Consider the following 19,413-nt stretch of genomic DNA (forward strand, 5'->3'; position numbering starts at 1 on the left):
AAATAGAAAGTATATAATGTATAAAAATTAAAATTATTATCATTCACAAAATATGGAAAGTATTAATTATCATATAGTTATAGAAAATATTCTATTATTAGTTTAAATTAAATATCAATAGAAAAACTTGTAAATATACTGAGATACACAGACATAATCCTAAATTTTTAATAGTATAGATTCCACAATTTGCCAGTCTTTGAAAGATTGGTCGTTTCAGCAAACGGAATTACTAGTTAGTAGTTACTACTTCTCCGCGCTGTGCAATGTAACTGTACATGTATAACACGATTTATTCATGGTCTCGTTTTTGTTTTGTAAAATATGTTAAAATAGAGACCGAGTGTCAGAAAGTTTGAACGTTTCAACATTACCATCTCTGCGCTATACAGTTACGTAGTTATCACTTTAATTGAACGTTATCGCTTTGATCGAATAACAATATTCTTGATCTCGTTAGTTTCAAAAAAAAAAAATCTTATATATATACACATATACTCGGCAGTGCCAGTCAGGAATATTCTCAGACCGGAAGCAACTAAGGCCATCCTCAATGGAGGATCATTTTGCATGTGCTTAGATTTTAAATAATAAGATAAAATGAAAAAAGGGATTAAGATCAGTTTGAAAGTGCTTGAACAAGATCTGTGCTTATTCTTGTTCTTCTTCTTCTCTCTCACAGACTCAGGAATGACTAAACTAAATACATTATTTTACTAATATTTTTACTATAAGCACACCCATTAAAAATCTCCCTTTAAGGATGCCCTAATAAAACAAGGCAGATTAATATGCATAAACATTAAATGATTCACTTAATAAGTGAAGATATACTGTAAATATATATATATATATATATATATATATATATATATTGTGTTAAGAAAATGAAACTGTGGGCTATCGAAACCAATACCAGCCTTGCCACTATAGTTTTAACCACGAGACTACGTAATGATTTCAATATATTTGGCCGATAAAATACTAAATTAAATTACGGCCGGAAGCCTGAGATTCCGCTCAAGGCCGCCTCTGATTCTTGGTCTCGTTTTGCTTATCGAGAAGATAACTGTTAAGGAGTTTGCTCATTTTGACTTGAAAATCTCTCTATAAAGTAAACTATAGTAACCCTCTTAGCTACTATATATAGAAGCCTTGGATCAAAGCAAGTGATAACAAAACTTAAACATAGAATAATCATGGAGCAAATCCATCTTTAACTCAAACCCTTTCCTTCTAGCTCTTTTCGCATTACTCCCACTTTTCATCTTCATACTTATCAAGAAAAACATCAAATTAAGAAAGCCAAACCTTCCTCTATCCCCCACAAAGCTTCCATTCATCGGAAACCTCCACCAAATCGGTAACTTACCACACAAGTCTCCGCACGACCTCTCCCTTAAACGATGAATGGAAGCTTTGTGGGGGTATGGAGGAAGGTTTGGCTTTCTTGATTTGATGTTTTTCTTAATAAGTGTGAAGATGAAAAGTGGGAATAATGCGAAAAGAGTTAGAAGGAAAGGGTTTGAGTTAAAAACAGGTACCTACCAAAGGGAAGAGAATACTATGAAGAATTTCTTGGACTGCGATGTTAAGCTCATGGGAGCTTTCTGTGTTGCTGATTTGTCCTCGAGCCTTGCTTGGGTCGATAGAGTTACCTGATTTACAACTCTTCTAAAGAGCTCTTACTTGGAGTTGGATGGTATTATGGAGAAACTCATCAATCAAAGAGAGAAGGAGAGTTATGTGGACGTTCTTGTTCGTCTACGAGACGTCGATAAATTTGACTATGATGTCAAAGCTATCATGAAGATTTGTGTAACATTATAACCGAGTTAAGAGATCATAATAATAAAAAAATCGACAACGGGGAATCATACAATATATATAATAGTTCTTTAAAATTTGAAAGCCAAGGCATGACTGTGTCTATTACTATACTTTCATGCATATATATAGAGGTGGACCAGTGGTAATGGATTATTCTTGATTTACTTGTGGGCACGTTTGTTGCAGCTATAGAATCAGTAGTACTGGAGCTTGAGTGGCTATTTGTGGAACTTATCAAGCATCCTGAAGTTTTAAAGAAAGCACAAGAAGAAGTACAACGTGTAGTTGGGACAAAGTCCAAGATAACCATTAATGAAATAGATCAAATGCATTATTTGAGATGTATCATTAAGGAGACAATGAGGGTTCACCCTCAAGGCATAGTTCCACGAGAGACATCATCAAAGTGGATAAAAGTAGGTGGCCACGACATCCCTCCAAATACCAAAGTATTGGTGAATCTCTTTGCGGTCCAACGTGATCCTAAGGACTGGGAGAAACCAGATGAATTTATCCCCGAGAGGTTCATGGAAAAGAACATTGACTTCATGGGAAAGGAAGGGTATGGTCCGTTGGTTTGGTCGTAGGAACTGTCCTGGTACGGCTTATGGTGTAGCGTTTCAAATAACATTTTACTTTTGGTTATAAAGAAATAAATAATCTATGTTAAAAGAAAAATCCAAATAGCACAAGTGATGATTCAGTGTTGGTGTATCGAACCTTCATTTTCTGATTAATCTCAATACATCACCTACAAGATGTAACGAACCAGTTACAAGAACCTGCACACACACACACACATACACAGTCCTTAGAATCATTCTAATATTGTCAAGTTATGAGACAAATCATATTCAATAAGAAAAGGGTTTGGGTTATGCCTGGAAACGTGTGGCTGAGCTACTCTCATGTACACTATCCCTTAGCCATTTAATTGCCATAGGGAGTGAAGTAAACACCTCACTATTTCTACTTTTATCATTATTTTCTATATCTTCTTCTCCTTCTGCGTTTCAATAAAAATAATAAAAAGACTAAGTTGAGATATGTGATTAGAAAGATAAACGATTAAAGGCATTTTGTTTCTACTATACCTCTTTCGCTGTGGACAAGGCCTTCCCAAACTTTCTGGAGTGTCAACTGCCATGACAAGTCAACATGTGGATCATTCTCTGACAAGTCCGCCGCTGTACCAACCTTGTGATACACCGACATGTTTGGTACAAACAATGCCTTCTTGAAACGGACACCTAGACATTAACTCACTGTTTAGCTGCATTTCTATCTTTTGAAGAACTCTGTTTCTAAAAGTTTGTTTACACTAAGGCGGTACAAGGCAAAAAAAATGTTTACCATTGTTTGCGCATGTATTCCTTAGATGTGGAAGCAGCAGATTTGGGTCCCGAACTGACATGCAGTTAAATAGCAATATCTGCAGATCAGCCAGATTGTGTTGTTCAGGTATTTCCAAAGCTAGAAGAACCGCAGATAAAAAACTGGTATATACATTTGAAGAACAAGAAACCCGTCCCTACCTGTTGGCAGTTTTCTTCTCCTGAACATTTATCATGAGAGGAACCTGAGGAGCCACCATTAACCAAATGTTCTGAAAGCGCTGATTGATTGCCTCCCTTGACCGCCAAAGAAAACCATTTGGCGCATACTTCCATGCTTTCTGGACTGTGAGCTCCATCCAGATAAAAAACTAGATCACCTGAAGTCCTAGTTTCAATAAATTGATCAGGGACGACCTGTGCTCGTCCTTGCAAACTCGCTGTAGCTAACCCTTTGATGATATTCTCAGGCAGAATGCTCTGACACAAATAAGGATCAACTTCAGAAACGAGAGAAGGACCTATATGCAGGCTAAAAAGGTAAAAAAAGGGGGAGAAAGAGCAGAATTACCATCTGAGTCAGACTGGGAACTTCAAGTTTACCAATTTGATGAAGCCAGGTAGAGGCAAGGGAAACTGCTAGACGAGCATTGAGATATTGGTGATCCCCATCAAGACCAAGTTTCTGACCACTTAACTGCCTTGCGGTTAGTGGTTGCACCACTTCGAGATTCACCTGGCTATACACTGTTAATAGCATATCCAAAAAAACAAATGCACCCAACTGTTGACGCATACAAGAATGATAAACCTAAAATACTACAATCAACCAAGTAGCACAAACATTTTCTGCCAATTTTTTTTTCATTTTGGGGTTTAAATGTTAAATTAATTCTGTCAAACTTGATGTATAGTTATTAAAATTAGGCGTACATTTAATTCAGAAGCTTTCTCTTCAAGGACACGCATGGCTTCATCAGGTTGAGGTACGGTGAAAGCTGGAACTCCTAGCTAAAATATGAACAAGGAAGATTTAGGCAACTATGGAGATTTATTACAAAGTTTCAAAAAGGAATGATTCATATGAAAGATATATAGACAAGAGTCATAGCCACCTTGAAAATTCCAGCCTTCTCACCAGCAATTTTGCCAAGTGTATCACCTACGATGCATCCAAAGAGAAGAAACAAGTCATGGCATAATATTTAAAATGGAAATAAAACTAAAAAAATATGCTTGCCATTTAATGAAAACATTTTCATAGCAGCATTGGTATGACAAGCATAAGAGGATTCCAATGACAAACCTAGAATTTCCATGTGGTCATATCCAAGTGAAGAAATACCACACACCACAGGTTTCTGAACCTGTAACATGCCACCAGTGAACCCATCCCATGAGAATTTATTTAGTCAAAAAGAAAAGACTACTAACAGCATTCCTGAAAGTAAACCGTTTGGATTCTTTTTATGATATCATTACAAAATTTTAGTGCTTACTAACTATATATGTGGGTTCCAATCTTATCTAGGGTTGTCTTATGAGCACAAGGGATAGATCCTATTAGGAGAAAATAGCATTTCAGCAGAGAAAGAGGTAAAACGTACCGCATTGGTGGCATCAAACTTCCCACCTAATCCAACCTCCAATATAGCAGCATCTACCTGCATAAAGAATTAAAGAGCAGTATCAATAAATAGAAGAAGAAGTTGCACATCTATCATGTAACTGGGTAAAGATTAGCATATCAAACCTCTTCTGCAGCAAATATTTTAAAAGCTAGCAACGCAAGGAAGCGGAAATATGTAGGCATTGGTATCTCCTCGTTAGTTCTCTCCTGCAAATCAAATAGTCAACGACCTTGTATTTTGAGTCAAAAACTAAACTTAGTTGGATCTATGCACAATGACACGCTACTTATCATGAAATTCTCAGACCGCAACACCAAAGGTGGTTTCCATAAAACAAATAAAGGAGTTCAAAACAAGAGATCAAAACATACCTTAAGCCTGTTATAGCACCACCAGAAATAACACAAAAATTTCTCCTCGCTAATGTCCTTACTGCAACAATGAAACACATTAGCTAAAGCGAAACAGAGCAGTATTCCATTTTGCCGATTATGGATCTATGAACGTTACATCGAGAAATGAAAACAGAGTATGTAACCATATTCCAAAACTAGTATGTTTTAACAAACAAAAATAAATGACAAAGCCAACGAAGTAGTGTTTGCAATCAGGTTTCTGCTTCTATGAGCACATATATATAGTATTTTCTTTTCTTTCTCAAAAATTTCAAAAAAAAAAAAAAAAAAACTAAGATAAACTTATACCCATCCAAGCGAAATCTTTCACGGACATCAATGAGGTGAGGTGAAGTGAAGAGTCCAGTTCGGAAGCCATAGCTTCGTAAAATAGACTCAGTAAAGGCACATGTGGATCCCTAAGAAAGAGAATAACGTTATCTGTTGGATCAGAAAGTAATCAACCGTGCAAAACAATAAAATACTTTGATGAAGAAAAAGTTCACTGAAAGTCTGAATCAAATAGTAATCGACTCCGCAGGCAAACTAGTAACTGTGCTACTGCTGCAACGTTCTATAAGAAATACCACCAAGATTGGACTTTAGAAAAAAAATGATACTCAATCAAATGAAACCAAATGCATCTCCTGTGTATCAATCAAATGAAACCAAATACTCAATCAAATGAAAACAGAGTATGTAACCATATGCCAAAACTAATATGTTTCAACAAACAAAAATAAATGATTATGCCAACAAGTAAGGACATAACGGTCACTATTAGTGTATAAATAAGATCAGCGTTCAAAACATCGCCTAGGAGCTGCCTAGTCGGTAAAACAAGTCTGAATGAAACAAAACTTATAATGCTGATTTTTTTACAAAATCCGTTTAGACATTAAAAAAAAAACTGTATACTGTATATATGTCTACCTAAACGACAATCTTCTATAAAGCGTTAACCACTGTCTAAGACACTTGCATGAATAAAGAACTTGCAGTTATATTACACAACATTTCCAGAAGTGGAACTGTGGAAGTAGTTGTTGTACCTTGCCTTTGGTTCCAGCGACATGAATAACTTTCATCTTTAACATGTCTTCTTCCAGGTCAAGTATCTGCAAATTGATTGCAAAGAAAAAAAAAGCTTTAAAACAGAGGAAATAAAAGGTGCTGAAACAACAAGAAGAAAAAAAAAGAGAGGGAGGAGAGAGAGAGAGAAAACCTTAAGATAATCAAAGACAAGCTCGAAGCGATCCCCTTTGTTGCTCTTATCAGCACGACTTCTCTTCGTTATCAGAGAAGACAAAGCAGCCAACGCCTCCTCATACAAATCTCCTGTAACTGAAAAGACAAGTGAGCTCGACGATCCAAAGATATCAGTTTACTTGTATCGAGTGAGTATGAAGATAAACCTGAAGCTGCCATGTCGATCTGGTTTCCTAACGAACGAATCTGAATCACGAAAAGTGAGAATATCACCACGAAAATACTCCCGAGATTCTCGGAGAAAAAGAATATGAGAGAGAGATGCAAGTTGTGGTTGGTGGTGGGAAGTTCGAGAGGTGGCAGAGAAACGCAGTGCTCAAAACGGCACGATGTGGTACGAGGTACAAACGAAACAGCAAACGTTCTGTTGTCTACGTTGCACCATTTATTACTCTTCTTTGGCGGCGGCTTGTCTAGTCATTCTCGGAAACTTCACAAGCAACACCAAAATACAAACAAAACGTCTGGGTGGTGTAGTCGGTTATCACGCTAGTCTCACACACTAGAGGTCCCCGGTTCGAACCCGGGCTCAGACACTTATTTTTTTTTCCTTTTATTATTTCCCCCCAGAGTTTGCCACGTCATCAGAAACTACACGTAGAGGGTGGGGGGCAGGATTGACCCCTAGGGAGAAAACAAAATAGCTCTGATTATTAACGAATCGTAAATCAAAATTCGAATCCGAAAACTCATCGGAGCTTAGTATTTTCTCGTCGTCATCGGAGCTGATATCGATCTCTCATCTTGCGCCGTTCTCAGTTTCCTCAGAGGAAGAGCTGATATGGATTGGGACAACGTAGCAGCTGAGGATGTGATGGAGGCGCTGAGAGAAGTCGAATGGTCGACGCCTCCTCGTTCTTTCGGAGAGTTCTTCTCTAGATTCGCGTTCCCTCGCTCTTTCTCTAAGTGGAAGAGCCGTCTCAAATGCAATCTCTACTAGTAAATTACTCACTCTTCCCTCTCTTCTTCTTCTTCAATAATTTCTGAGCTTTTTTGGATCTTATGATTACTTATGTTGATGCAGTTATCGGACGAATTACTTTATCCTGGTGATTTTCGTTCTGGGTTAGTGAACAAAAAAAAAAACTTGTCTTTTTTTTAGGTTTAATTTTAAAAGATCTTGTTGTGGAGTTCGTTAAGAGATGTTTTTCTTTTGTGTGTGTTGAATCAGGTCTTGCTTTGATTACAAGACCATTGGCTATTGTGGGTGCTGCGTTTACGGCCCTAAGCATAGCTTTCCTTAACGACAGGTATCCACTTCTTTTACTTTCTACAAATTGGTATAGGTTGCTCTTGAACTGGATTTTGCTGTAGTGATATCGATAGGTTTTTATGATTATGTTTCCTATTTGTATTTGCATGGTTTTAGACTTAAGAGGATAATCGACTCCTTTTGTCTTCAGTGTTTGCTCTTGAACTGGACTTTCTGTGTTGATACCGATAGGTTTTGATAATTGAGTGTTTCAAAGGGTTGCTTTTCCTGTCTGCATTTGCATGGTTTAGAGGATTATATGCTCATCTGCTGTTCAGCGGGACTTTGAGTATTGGATTCGATTGGTTTTATGGTCTTGGTTCGTCATATCTGAGTGTTTCATTCAACGTGCTTTTCTTTCATCCCCGCTGTAGCGGTTTGGATTGTTCGTGTTAGTATCCGGCAATCAATGTTAGTTTAGTTTTGCTTAGCGTTGATCAGAAAGAGTATAATGTGCGTGCTCTCCCTAGCTGAATCTATTGGGTGTTGAAGCTTAAAGGTGTTGTGTCTTTTGCAGTTTTGCGGCTACTTTTAATGAGAAGTGTATAAGGACTATTAGGCTTTTCTCTCCACACTTGGCCGCAAAAATGAGGCCTCCCCACATGTGAGTTTCTTTTTTTATTTATTTTCCATTGAAATTATAAAGAGAGTTCTTAGACAACTCTATATTATGATGTGAGCACTTGCAGGCCAGTCATCCGTGGGAGATCAGCAGCAAGAAAGACAGTATACGTCTGTGGCAAACCACGATGGGTCTTTGTCGTCATTTTCCTAACAGGTAACTTGAATAACCTCACTATCCCCTTGATATGTGCAGTAACGTATAACATTGGTGTAAAAGCTGATAGACGTCTCAATTTGCTTGTGAATATAATAGCCAGTCTTGTCATGTGGTTTTCTTCCTGCGGCCTTTTGTGGGTCCTCTATGCACTTCTCACTTCCCTCATCGGTAAGTGACTCCACTTGTTTTAAATTTTAGATGTCCTTTGATGGAGTTCTGTTTTTTACATGAGATGTACTCTCCCAACAGTGGTTATAGTTCATGCAAGCGTGAGAACACCAAATCTCAAGGCACGATTGAACACATTCCGTGAAGAGTTTCGGGCTGTCTGGCGTAACTACAGTGAACTTTAAGTCACAGTTCGTTACACTATCTAAAAGCAAACCGAGCAGCCATCATGTTGTCAAGTAACCATGGTCGCAGTTTCTTCTCGTCTCTTTTCGAGTTAATCTGAAGGTGAACATACCTTTGTGTTTGTCGCATGTTGCAGATACAGACAGAAACCGATTCACTTGACCAAGTTACTTTAATTGCTGTAGTGATGCTTATACTTTTCAGACTGTGTTGATTTGACTTAACAATACTCTTTTTATTATAGAAGTAGCATAATCTTTACCTGAATTATAATATTTCAATCATTATCTTCCCATCATTTGTATCTGTATATACAAACGGGTGCATTGATTTATTCATTTAGAAATTGCAAATGTGAGAATCTATATATAATAGCAAACCCAAATCTTATATTTAGTGACATCATTTTTTTATAGGAAAAAAAAATTTCAATCCAATGGTCAAAATTCTCATCTTTTTATGATTTAAAGGACATAAAATATTTTTGATGATGTCATCAAAAATATTATATTTGACAACTCTTTTTTAAACACTTATTAATTTAAACAACACAACCTTTAACAAACATATCTTTTCATTTTTTATTTAAACAACACATCTCTTAGAGCATCTCCAATGTAAAACTCTATTTTTTCCTCCAAAATGGAGTAAAAGTGAATATGGAGTAAAATTGCTCCAACCCTATTCCATTTTTCACTTCATAATGGAGTCATGAACAAACAAAAAATAGATTACTCTATTTATGGAGTAAACTTCAAAATGGAGTGAAATATGGAGTTGGGTTGGAGCATATGTTACTCCATATTCACTTTTACTCCATTTTGGAGTAAAAAATAGAGTTGGGTTGGAGATGCCCTTAACAAACATACATTTTCATAATTTTAAATCAATACTATTAATTTTGGATCATGTCCAATTGATATTAGTTGGGTCCAAATTAAAATATAACTGCATCTATTTTTTTCTGAATTAAATATTATATTTTGCATCTAATTCCATAACTATAATTACTTTTTACTAATCAACATATCGTTTGTAACTTCCAACCCCAAAAATCTCGGGTACCACTTTTTTCTTCTAATTCAAATACTGTCGACAGATATATATATATATATATATATATAATAACAAATATTCCTTCTTTTTTGGGTTTTATCAAATCCAAAAATGTGATGACATATGTCATCAAACGTAACATATAAGGGTATCTCCAACCCTACTCCATTTTCTACTCCAAACATCATTTTGGAGTAGAATCCTCTCCAACCCCACTCTATTTCCAACTCTAAAATGGAGTAATAGTTAGGGTTACTCCATAATGGAGTAACCCTAGCCATTACTCCATTTTGGAGTTGAACTTTTTTTATTTATGAAATGATCCTTTAAATCTTTAATGTTCTTATTTCTTACTTAAATAATATTTTAAAATGATACAACAACGTGAAAAATAAGTTATTCCATTATTTAATAATTTGACATAAAATGTATAACATAATTAAATAACAAAAATAATATAAAATAAAATAACATAAAATAAGTGATTTAAATGTCCGATTTCAAAAAAAAATTATTCGATTTAGGAATATCAAAGATAAAGAAACTCATTTTTTCATTACGAAATGCATTAATCGATCATTTGTGAGACAATATTTTAATGCTTATTATTGAACCAACTTATACATTATGTTTTATTCTATTTTTATGATTTATGTACCTTTTAATAATAAATGTTTAATTTAAATAAATTATAATTTAAAGTATTTTTGCAAACATAAAATAGTTGGGGTTAATTAGTAAACTTTTATAAGTATAAGATATTATTAACAGTTACTAACTATTTTTGGAGTAAAAAATAGAGTAATACATTGGAGTAAACCATCACTCCATTTTGGAGTTGCACCATTTTGGAGTAAAATTTGGAGTAATACATTGGAGATGCTCTATCTATAGAAACATATGTCAATAATTTAACTAATATTTCAATATTTTTTAATAATAAATGCGGTTACATTTGTTTCTTTTGTCATCACATTTTATTTGATTAATATAACATGTTAGTTTATATGAATGATTTATGTATATAGTTAAATTATTGGCATATGTTTGTATAGTTATATGTTAATTACTCTTTATAGTATCAGCTAGACATTAATTTGTTCAAATTGTGAATGTTATATACATACATTAAATTGTGAATGTTATATACATACATTAAATTTATAGATTAACAAAGTACATAATGTTAAAAAATGGATTTTAATGGGTTTTAAGTGAACTTTTAATAGAGTTAACTAATATTAATTGATGGTGGAACGGGTTATTAGTGACATTTATTTTATATGCTTAACAAAGTTTATCGGGTTTTACTAGACTTTTAATAGAAATAAATATTCATATGAAAATATTTAATTTAATGGGTTTTAAATAGGTTATTCTATTAAAATATTTATTAAATATGATTTTACTTAAAGTTAGCGAAGACCATATTAACTCATTTACATATATATTTAACAGGATATCTTAGAAAATAAAATTTTCAAACATTTTTCAAAAATTATGTTCGATTTTTGTTGCGGGTTGAGTTTGATATTGGTTTTGGATATAACACTTTAAGAACTGTTCGAGTAAGTAGACCAGATCTAAAAGAATATGATACTTTGATTTTTGGGTCTATTCCAAATTGTAGTTTTTAGATACAAATATTCTTGACTAATTATGTTAGGTAACTAATAAGAAAATATAATATGTTATAGAGCTTAAGAATAAATTTTAAAAATGATTTCTAAAATGCATATAACACAAAGGTATAGTTATGTAACTTGATATATTTAATATAATTAACAAAAAATATATATTAAAATAATATTAAACACATATATGATTATAAAAACAAAAAATTAAAAATTAAAACAAAAATATACCCGCCCTTTCAAAGGGCGGGTCAAAATCTAGTACTTTTTAAATGAATTGAAAAGTTACTATCTGACTGTTATAATTATTTGTTTTAATATTAAAAGTCCTAAAATTATTTTGGTTTAAAAGTCTTAAGTCTTATCGCAACTTCCTCTGAAGAGTTCCCATCTCAAACAACACATACCTTTTAAAGTAGCCTTTGATGTACTTTTTCACAATCTATATATTGAACTTTTTACGGCAGAACTATTTTTACCTTTTCACAATTTATATATTGAACTTTTTACAGCGGAAATATTTTTACAAAATATACTTAGTTCCTTTAGTATTCATCTTCGATCTTTTAGTATTCATCTTGTATCTCATTTTCTATTTTTTAGTCTCTGTTAAAGTATGTCATTTGATATTCATTTGGTATTTTCTTGTAAGTTAACTATTGATGCTTAACTATAGATTATATAACGGTTGCACAAAGTGTACAAATAATTAAGAAATAGAATTTAAATTATGATAATGCTCACATAAATAGTCTTTCTTCTTATCTTTCCGTCGAAGTCGGAATATATGCAGAACGTAAGTTTTACCTAACCATCGTTATTGTTTCACGATTTTACACATGGCGAAGTTTGTATTAGCATAAAACATAAAAAAATTTGGGTTCGACAGAAGTCATCTAAAGATACTATAATAATACTAGCAATTAGGATTACATACTAGACAAACAAGATGGCTTAAGTTTCCAACCAAAATATAAAGTAGGATAATAACTATAGGAAGCGACCTTGCTGTTGTTGCCACTAGAACGTTATTAATCAATTTTAATATTTTTAAATATATTAATTATATATATATAGAATCAAAAGATAACTCATTAAAAACTTATGAAAATTTTGGATAAAAAGTTATTAAGATGAAAAACTACAGTGTTAGAGTGAAAGTTACATTTTAGCCATTTTTGACAAAATAAAAATAAATTAGAGAAATTGCCAAAAATACCATTTTCATAGTACCACTTTTCATGTTTACACTAACCACTTTTACCACTATTTTTAATGAAGGGTTTAGATTTGAACGTTTAGGATTTAGGGTTTAGATTTTATGTTTTAGGGTTTAGATTTGATGTTTTAGGGTTTAGGGTATAAAGTTTAGGGTTTAGAGTTGAGGATTTAGGGTTTATAGTTGAGGTTTCAGGGTTTAGGGTTTAGGATATTGAATTTAGGATATATAGTTTAGGGTTTAGGGTTTAGAGTTGAAGATTTAGGGTTTAGGGTTTAGAATTGGGGGTTTAGGATTTAGAATTTTGGATTAAAATTTTGAAAAGCATATAAAAACAAAGATATAAGAGTTTTTAACATTTTAATAAATAAGGTATTTTTGAAAATGTGTAATTAGTGGTGGTAAAGATGAATAATGGTATCTTCAAAGTGGTATTTTTGAAAATTCCCCAATAAATTAATGCAACTTTTTTTTTGTCAGAATTAATGCAACTTTTATGATGAAGAAACACATTATTAAAATGAAAAGATACATATTTCTATATTTTGACAACTTAAAAAAACAATACAACTCTTAAAACGAAAAGACAAAATTATAAAATGAAAAATTGCATCTTTAGACATTAATTAGGATTTTTTTGATGAGTTGTGTGTATATTAAAAAAAAGAATGGTTTTGTTTTTCCAACATGCAACTACTAAATTTTTTTCCAAAAGTAGTTATAATATCTAAAATAAGTATATTTGTACAATTATTAATTTTAAGAGTTGTGTCTTTTCTATATAAGAATTGTGTTTTTTCATTAAAAATGAGATTAATTTTGTTTTCCCAACATGAAACAATTGAAAAACTTTTAAAAGTAGATAAAATATTTCAATAAGTGTACCTTTATTTTTTTCAACATGCAACTATTAGAACTTTCAAAGTAGTTATAATATCTTAATAAATGTATTTATTAGTTTTAAGAGTTATCTTCTCATTATAAGAGTTTATATTCTCGTAAAACTGTAATTGGTTTTCCCATTATACAACTATCATATTGTAGTTTATACAATCCAATGGTCAGGACTGATTAATTTTATACAATAAGTGACACCATCATTTATTAAGGCAAACAAGTTCTTTTTCATCCTAAACCAACGCGTTTCCTCAAATAACAATGGCACCTTTTAAAGAATTGTTTCACTAACTGTCAGTAACAATGGCACCTTTAAAGAATTGTTTAAAAATTATATATGTCAATATAGCAGCATTACTAACTGTCAATTCCTTTTTAATGAAAAACGTGTTCATTTCTTAAAGGATTGTTTCTTTTCTGAAAATTAATATGAACATAATAATAACCTTTTAAATATTTGATCAATTAAGAAGAAAACATTTTCATTCATTGAAGAGTTGTATCTTATAAGAAAATTAAGCATTGTTCATTCTCACTGGAACCATTTCATGATAGAAAATTGAATAAGTTAACAAATATATAAATTTTTTTTCCAATTTTAATATACAATCATTTTGAAAATAATATTGAAATTTTAATATTGTTTAGTTAACCTGAAGGATTGCATCACTTGGCATAAGTTTTTTTAATATCTATTAATTATAATAAAAATAGAATAATCTTATTTTCATCTTCAATACTTTTAGTTTTCACTATATCAGTTATATATTTTAATAAACAAGTATATATTATCATTTTTCTTTGAATATTTAATAAATAATACTTTAAAAATAATATTAGAAATTTAATACTTTTGAAGGGTTGCATCCTTTTGACGTTAGTGTTTTCAATATCTTTTTATTTATAATAATAAAGTTCAAATAATCTTATTTTCTTCTTTAATGTTTTTAGTTTAACAATATCAGTTATATATATTTCTTAAAAAAAACATATATTTTTATTTTTAAAACATTTTATATATAACCATTAAAAATTAATATTGAAAACTTGATATTAACTTTCCGCGGAGGTCCACATCCTAGTATTCTTAATAACAGAGGCAAACAAGACGAATGGGAAGAAACCACACGAACGAGTTCTTGTTTTATTATTAGTAAAAGTTGCGATGAGAGATTTTGACTATATGGTGTAACTGAAGCCGTTGACTGTGAATCCTCCGTCAACAGAAATGACCTGACCGGTGATGTAAGAAGCTGCGGGAAGGCAGAGGAAAGCAACCAGCGACGAGACTTCCTCTGGTTCTCCAACGCGCCCAAGTGGGGTACGCGAAACCACCGCCTCCTCAAAACCTTTCTTCTCAAGTAGCTGCAATGACAACACCATAACACATTAGCTCAAACGTTTTATTTCGATTTACTGAATTCTATGCCAACCTCTCTACTCTCTTCCTCCTACCAACTTTATCAAAATCTAAATGAAACAATGTTCCATATGCATCGTCTAAGGGAGTGTGTAGGAAAAGATACCGGTTTCACAAGTGAGGTCTTGATGTACCACGGCGCCACGCAATTGGTTCTGATGTTGTCCCCTGCCCATTCGCAAGCTAGGTTCCTTGTAAGCTGATTAAGTGCTCCTGAGAAAGAAATTAAAAAAAGGTAAATTCTCCTTTATTATTGGTTTCTATGAATAAGACGGGGCTCACCTTTAGTTGCACCATAGACAGATCCACTACTAAGATGAACCAGTCCAGCCACAGAGGAGATGAACACAATGCTACCAACCCCAGATGCTTTTAAAAGAGGATGTGCAATTTGGGAAAAATGGAAAGCGGATTCCAAGTTGATCGACATGATTTTAGCATAATCCTCACTCGTGTACTCCACTGTTGGTTTCCTTATATTAGTTCCAACATTGTTTATCTGTACACAAAAAAAGAAAATTCATAAAAATTTCAGAAGTGCCAAGAGAATGATTCAAAAACCCTAACTTGTGCAAGTAACCTTCACCATGTTATATGTTCCAACACAACAATCTACAAGCCTTAAGATAACACAAAAAAAGGCAGAACGTTGAACCAGTTCAAGGCTAACTAACCACCAACCAAATAGGTTTGTTGGATTATTGTTCTGTCTGATAAAAGGAACTTACAAGGATGTTGAGCTTGCCGCTAAAGGCAGACGAAACTTCCTGAATCAACTTCTCCCTCTGATCCCTATCCGAAGCATCGCAGACCGAACCGGTTACCGCTAAACCATTGGACTTCCAATCATCCAAGCATGATTTGAGCTCCTCCTGGTTCCTTGAACATGTATGAACTGTTGCACCGAATCTCGCTAGCTCCTCCACTACCGCTCGCCTGAAGATGTGATTATAGAGATGATCAACAGGTTTATCAATCGATCACTAAATCATGCAAAACAAAAAAAAAAAACTCAAATCGGAATTAAGAATCGGATCAAAAGTCAGGAAAGAAAAATGGGAAGACTGATACTAACCCAATTCCGCGAGTACCACCGGTTACCAGAGCGGTTTTTCCAGCGAGGGACCATCTTTTGTTATTCTCCATCGTCAATCTCCTCCACACAATCACACTGTGAGTGAAGTGGTTAGCTCAACAGTCGTGTGGGTGCTTCTTATTGGGCCCCAGCTCACTGAAGGCCTGTATATAGCCCATTGAATCCGGTATATCATAAAGTTCATAATAAACGCTAACTGTAAATGAATATTTTAAAAGTCTTTCTATATTGTAGTAGTAGTGTCATTTAATAGAATTGGTTACTGTCACTGATTAAATTTTTAAAAGAATTTACAATTTGAATGCTCATTTATATTTTAATTTTTATCTACTTAAAGTACATCTGAAAACTAAAAGTAAGCTTATAATTAATTAACATCACTTACCAAAAAACTAAATAATATTAGAAATAATTATTTATCGTAGCTAATTTTTGGAATTATAGAAAGACTAAAAATGTTTGTTTAATTATTTTGAATATTTATAAGCAATATAATATAATGAAAAATACATTTATATAAAGTAAATATAATAGTTTTATATTTTACAATAATGAATTATATTCTTATATAATTTTATAATAACTATTAAGATCTTATAAATTTTACGCATGCTTTACAAATAACTAATAAAAAACTTAGAAATTAAAAAATATTTATCTTCGCTTACATTATATACTTAGTGATAAATCAATTAAATGACTTTTACTATCAATTACTCGTAAAGTTTTAAAAAATTGTTATAGTTAAAATAATCCTTAATTTTTTATTTTTATATATTTAAATTAGATCTAATAATTAAAGATGAATCAGGAACCAATAATTTATGGTAACTTATTTTTTGTAGCTATTGAAAGACTAATAATTTTATATTGTACAACGATGGATTATATTTTAATATAATTTTACAATAACTATTAAAATCTTATAAAGTATACACATGCTTTATAAATAATTATAAAAAATCTTATAAACGTTAAAAAATATTTATCATCATTTAAAAACCTAATCAGAACGCCAAACTTGAAGCAAATATGACATCTTGGCAAAGTTTTACAAACCATATCAGAAAATAATAACAATATATATCAGTTTCATATAACTAATGATTTGTTATATGATATATAACAATATCAATATTGTATAATCAATGTTATTATATAAAAAATTCAAGTAATGAACATTATTTTTCTAGTTAAAACAGTTTCAGTATATCAGTAGACAGTAGTGTAGTACTACTGATAAAATAATTAAAAAAGGAAAAGAAAAACTTAAATAAGACACAAGAAAAATATAATATAACATGATAAAAAATTAGCACATGAACATTCGTGAATCGTGATAGAAAATTTACTGCTAGTTATAGAATATCTAAGATCAAGAGAGCCAAAATGTAAAGATATTTTATGAAAAGTTGCAGTATTAATATTTACTTTAATTTAAAAAAAATATAATATCTTCTGGATAAAAATTTGAAATATAACTAACTAACAACAATATGTGTTTGATACAAATAACACACACTTTATAATAATTCTTCACCCACACAATATTCATGAAACATAAATACAATACCAAGAAAATAAAAAATACTCATCAAATATTATATAAAACTACACAACGGATAAAAATAAATAAAAATTACACAGCACGAATAAACCACCCAAATAATTATTTTTATATTAACCAATTTTCTTTTACATTACTTACAGATATGAATGATCCTATTTTACTACATAGCCAAATGATCCTCTGTTATTATCATATTTACTAGAAATTATATAGTTTTTGCGCAATATATAAATAAATCTATACTGTTAAAACATAATGTTTTTTAGATCACCTTCTAATTCAACAATATTTAATTATTTTTACTTTCTACGAAATCCCTTTATTCCATTAAAATATATATATTACCGTTTTTTGCTATCCCTTTTCAACTAAATGATCAAAGCCTAAAAAGTAATATATATATTGATACCAATATTGAATCAGAGCAAAGAAGATTAGGGATCATGTTTGAGGTTTTATGGCCTCTTAATATTTTGATGATATTTTTCGATCTGGAAACAAGATTTCATCGTAGAGTTGCATATCGGGGGGTCAAAATTATCTTCAAGGTTGAAACATGGCAACATTTGGGAAAGAAATCTCTTGGGATAAATTATCTTATGGATGGAATCAAAAGTACGGAAGACTGTTCTAAAGTAAAGGAAGTTAATCAATGGAGATTACAGGTTTCGTGGGTCAACTAAAGATTTGAGGATTGTTTTTTTTGAAGGGGATTTTCATAAACGATTCAAGAAATTCTCATCATATCATTGAGGTTAGTGATACAATGGCTTTGGAATTTATTGATGATTCTGTTGAGAATAAATAAATGGATCGATTGCTTATACAATTTAGGGCTATCTTATTAACAGAAAGGGGGAGCTTGATTCTAATTAGCCTCTTATTTGCAAGTTCTTAAAAATAATGGAATTGGTTTGGGTTTTTATTTTGAGATTTATGGGTCTCTTTCATGTTGGTGTCTATTAGATGTTTGTGTACAATTTATTGCACTCTTAGTAAGTCTCCATATTGTCATCAGTTACATATCCAGTAGACAAAGCTTACGACAGATTTTTTTTTTTTTGTCATCGATTTTTTACAGACTCAAACGAACTCTGTAAACCAAGTTGGTAGCTCTGTATCCATATACACAACAAATGTCGTTTGTTTCCTAGCGCTGCATGCTAGTCCATCCGCCTTCTGGTTTTGAGCTAACGACAGGTATACATATGGCTTTTGAGAGGTTAAACGTCTCTTTCCAATATACAAAAGTCAAACGGCCTAACATAAATGTGCGGTTTTAATTTTTTTTTCTGAGTTGTGGTTTTCTTCTGGTGTTAAATTTTTGTATTTATTTAGGTTCTTTCGTGCTAACTGGAAAGGTAAATCGATAAACAATAATATAAAAATGCACACTTTATTCATAAGTTTTAAATCGAAAGTTAACTGGAAAGTTATAACAAAATTAAAATTAAAAATTTAATGAAATAGTTATGTCTAATTTTTAATTAATTTAATTAAAATAGTATACAGTGTGGGCTATATTTTTTACAAACCCCAAAATTAACACTTTTAAGTTTATAACTTCAGAAAAATGTATATAATTAAAAGTCTATTATAATTTTAAATAAAAATGATCCCGCGCTTTTAAGCGCGGGTTATAATCTTGTAAAAATTAAAATAACTTATTTTGAAT

The 19,413-nt window shown here is 31.9% G+C and overlaps 4 protein-coding genes and 1 non-coding gene across 6 annotated transcripts; 3 read left to right on the forward strand and 2 right to left on the reverse strand.

Annotated features, from left to right (window-relative positions):
- Positions 1–1,982: 1,982 nt before the first annotated feature.
- On the forward strand, positions 1,983–2,478 carry LOC130508652 (cytochrome P450 71A1-like; the record flags this gene model as incomplete). The annotated part of the gene is given in 2 exon segments (XM_057004261.1): positions 1,983–2,404; positions 2,406–2,478. Coding segments are annotated over 2 exon segments (495 nt in total), but the record flags the coding sequence as incomplete, so codon positions are not given.
- LOC108829811 (folylpolyglutamate synthase) lies at positions 2,444–6,803 on the reverse strand. Of its 2 annotated transcripts, none has more exons than XM_018603406.2 (16): positions 6,606–6,803; positions 6,416–6,528; positions 6,243–6,308; positions 5,500–5,609; positions 5,167–5,227; positions 4,918–5,001; positions 4,772–4,828; positions 4,471–4,531; positions 4,280–4,326; positions 4,098–4,175; positions 3,736–3,900; positions 3,366–3,644; positions 3,184–3,262; positions 2,925–3,080; positions 2,712–2,836; positions 2,444–2,612 (listed from the first exon to the last, which is right to left on the reverse strand). In XM_018603406.2, exons 1-16 carry the CDS (start codon positions 6,616–6,618, stop codon positions 2,553–2,555), a joined length of 1,554 nt encoding a protein of 517 aa, XP_018458908.2. In that variant the 5' UTR covers positions 6,619–6,803; the 3' UTR covers positions 2,444–2,552. The 2 variants fall into 2 exon arrangements, with proteins under 2 accessions (XP_018458908.2, XP_018458903.2); XM_018603401.2 differs by having other exon boundaries at positions 6,416–6,534.
- Positions 6,804–6,921: 118 nt separating this feature from the next.
- Positions 6,922–6,995, forward strand: TRNAV-CAC (transfer RNA valine (anticodon CAC)). Its single transcript has one exon. It is a non-coding gene; the product is annotated as a tRNA-Val (tRNA).
- An 84-nt stretch (positions 6,996–7,079) lies between these two features.
- Positions 7,080–9,144, forward strand: LOC108828062 (PRA1 family protein A2). The gene is made up of 7 exons (XM_018601621.2): positions 7,080–7,398; positions 7,484–7,524; positions 7,631–7,709; positions 8,229–8,315; positions 8,401–8,489; positions 8,589–8,660; positions 8,742–9,144. Exons 1-7 carry the CDS (start codon positions 7,241–7,243, stop codon positions 8,843–8,845), a joined length of 630 nt encoding a protein of 209 aa, XP_018457123.1. The 5' UTR covers positions 7,080–7,240; the 3' UTR covers positions 8,846–9,144.
- Positions 9,145–14,678: 5,534 nt separating this feature from the next.
- Positions 14,679–16,306, reverse strand: LOC108842622 (tropinone reductase homolog At5g06060). The gene is made up of 5 exons (XM_018615601.2): positions 16,148–16,306; positions 15,801–16,008; positions 15,355–15,571; positions 15,179–15,285; positions 14,679–15,017 (listed from the first exon to the last, which is right to left on the reverse strand). The coding sequence occupies exons 1-5, from the start codon at positions 16,216–16,218 to the stop codon at positions 14,832–14,834; spliced, it is 789 nt and encodes a 262-aa protein (XP_018471103.1). The 5' UTR covers positions 16,219–16,306; the 3' UTR covers positions 14,679–14,831.
- Positions 16,307–19,413: the final 3,107 nt, after the last annotated feature.

The sequence above is a fragment of the Raphanus sativus genome, chromosome 2 (genome assembly GCF_000801105.2).
Source record: "Raphanus sativus cultivar WK10039 chromosome 2, ASM80110v3, whole genome shotgun sequence".
Taxonomy (NCBI): Eukaryota; Viridiplantae; Streptophyta; class Magnoliopsida; order Brassicales; family Brassicaceae; genus Raphanus; species Raphanus sativus.

What these genes read in the sequence shown, in the direction of transcription:
- LOC108828062 (XM_018601621.2), top strand. Translation starts at nt 7,241, where the DNA reads ATGGATTGGGACAACGTAGCAGCTGAGGATGTGATGGAGGCGCTGAGA. An exon ending in ATAGCTTTCCTTAACGACAG is followed by an intron (nt 7,710 to 8,228) that starts GTATCCACTTCT and finishes TGTCTTTTGCAG; the next exon opens with TTTTGCGGCTACTTTTAATG. An exon ending in AAAATGAGGCCTCCCCACAT is followed by an intron (nt 8,316 to 8,400) that starts GTGAGTTTCTTT and finishes GAGCACTTGCAG; the next exon opens with GCCAGTCATCCGTGGGAGAT.
- LOC108842622 (XM_018615601.2), bottom strand. Translation starts at nt 16,218, where the DNA reads ATGGAGAATAACAAAAGATGGTCCCTCGCTGGAAAAACCGCTCTGGTA. An exon ending in GCGGCAAGCTCAACATCCTT is followed by an intron (nt 15,572 to 15,800) that starts GTAAGTTCCTTT and finishes TTTTGTGTACAG; the next exon opens with ATAAACAATGTTGGAACTAA. An exon ending in AGACCTCACTTGTGAAACCG is followed by an intron (nt 15,018 to 15,178) that starts GTATCTTTTCCT and finishes TTGTCATTGCAG; the next exon opens with CTACTTGAGAAGAAAGGTTT.
- LOC108829811 (XM_018603401.2), bottom strand. An exon ending in AAATATTTGCTGCAGAAGAG is followed by an intron (nt 4,829 to 4,917) that starts GTTTGATATGCT and finishes TTCTTTATGCAG; the next exon opens with GTAGATGCTGCTATATTGGA. An exon ending in CCTTGTCCACAGCGAAAGAG is followed by an intron (nt 2,837 to 2,924) that starts GTATAGTAGAAA and finishes ATTGAAACGCAG; the next exon opens with AAGGAGAAGAAGATATAGAA.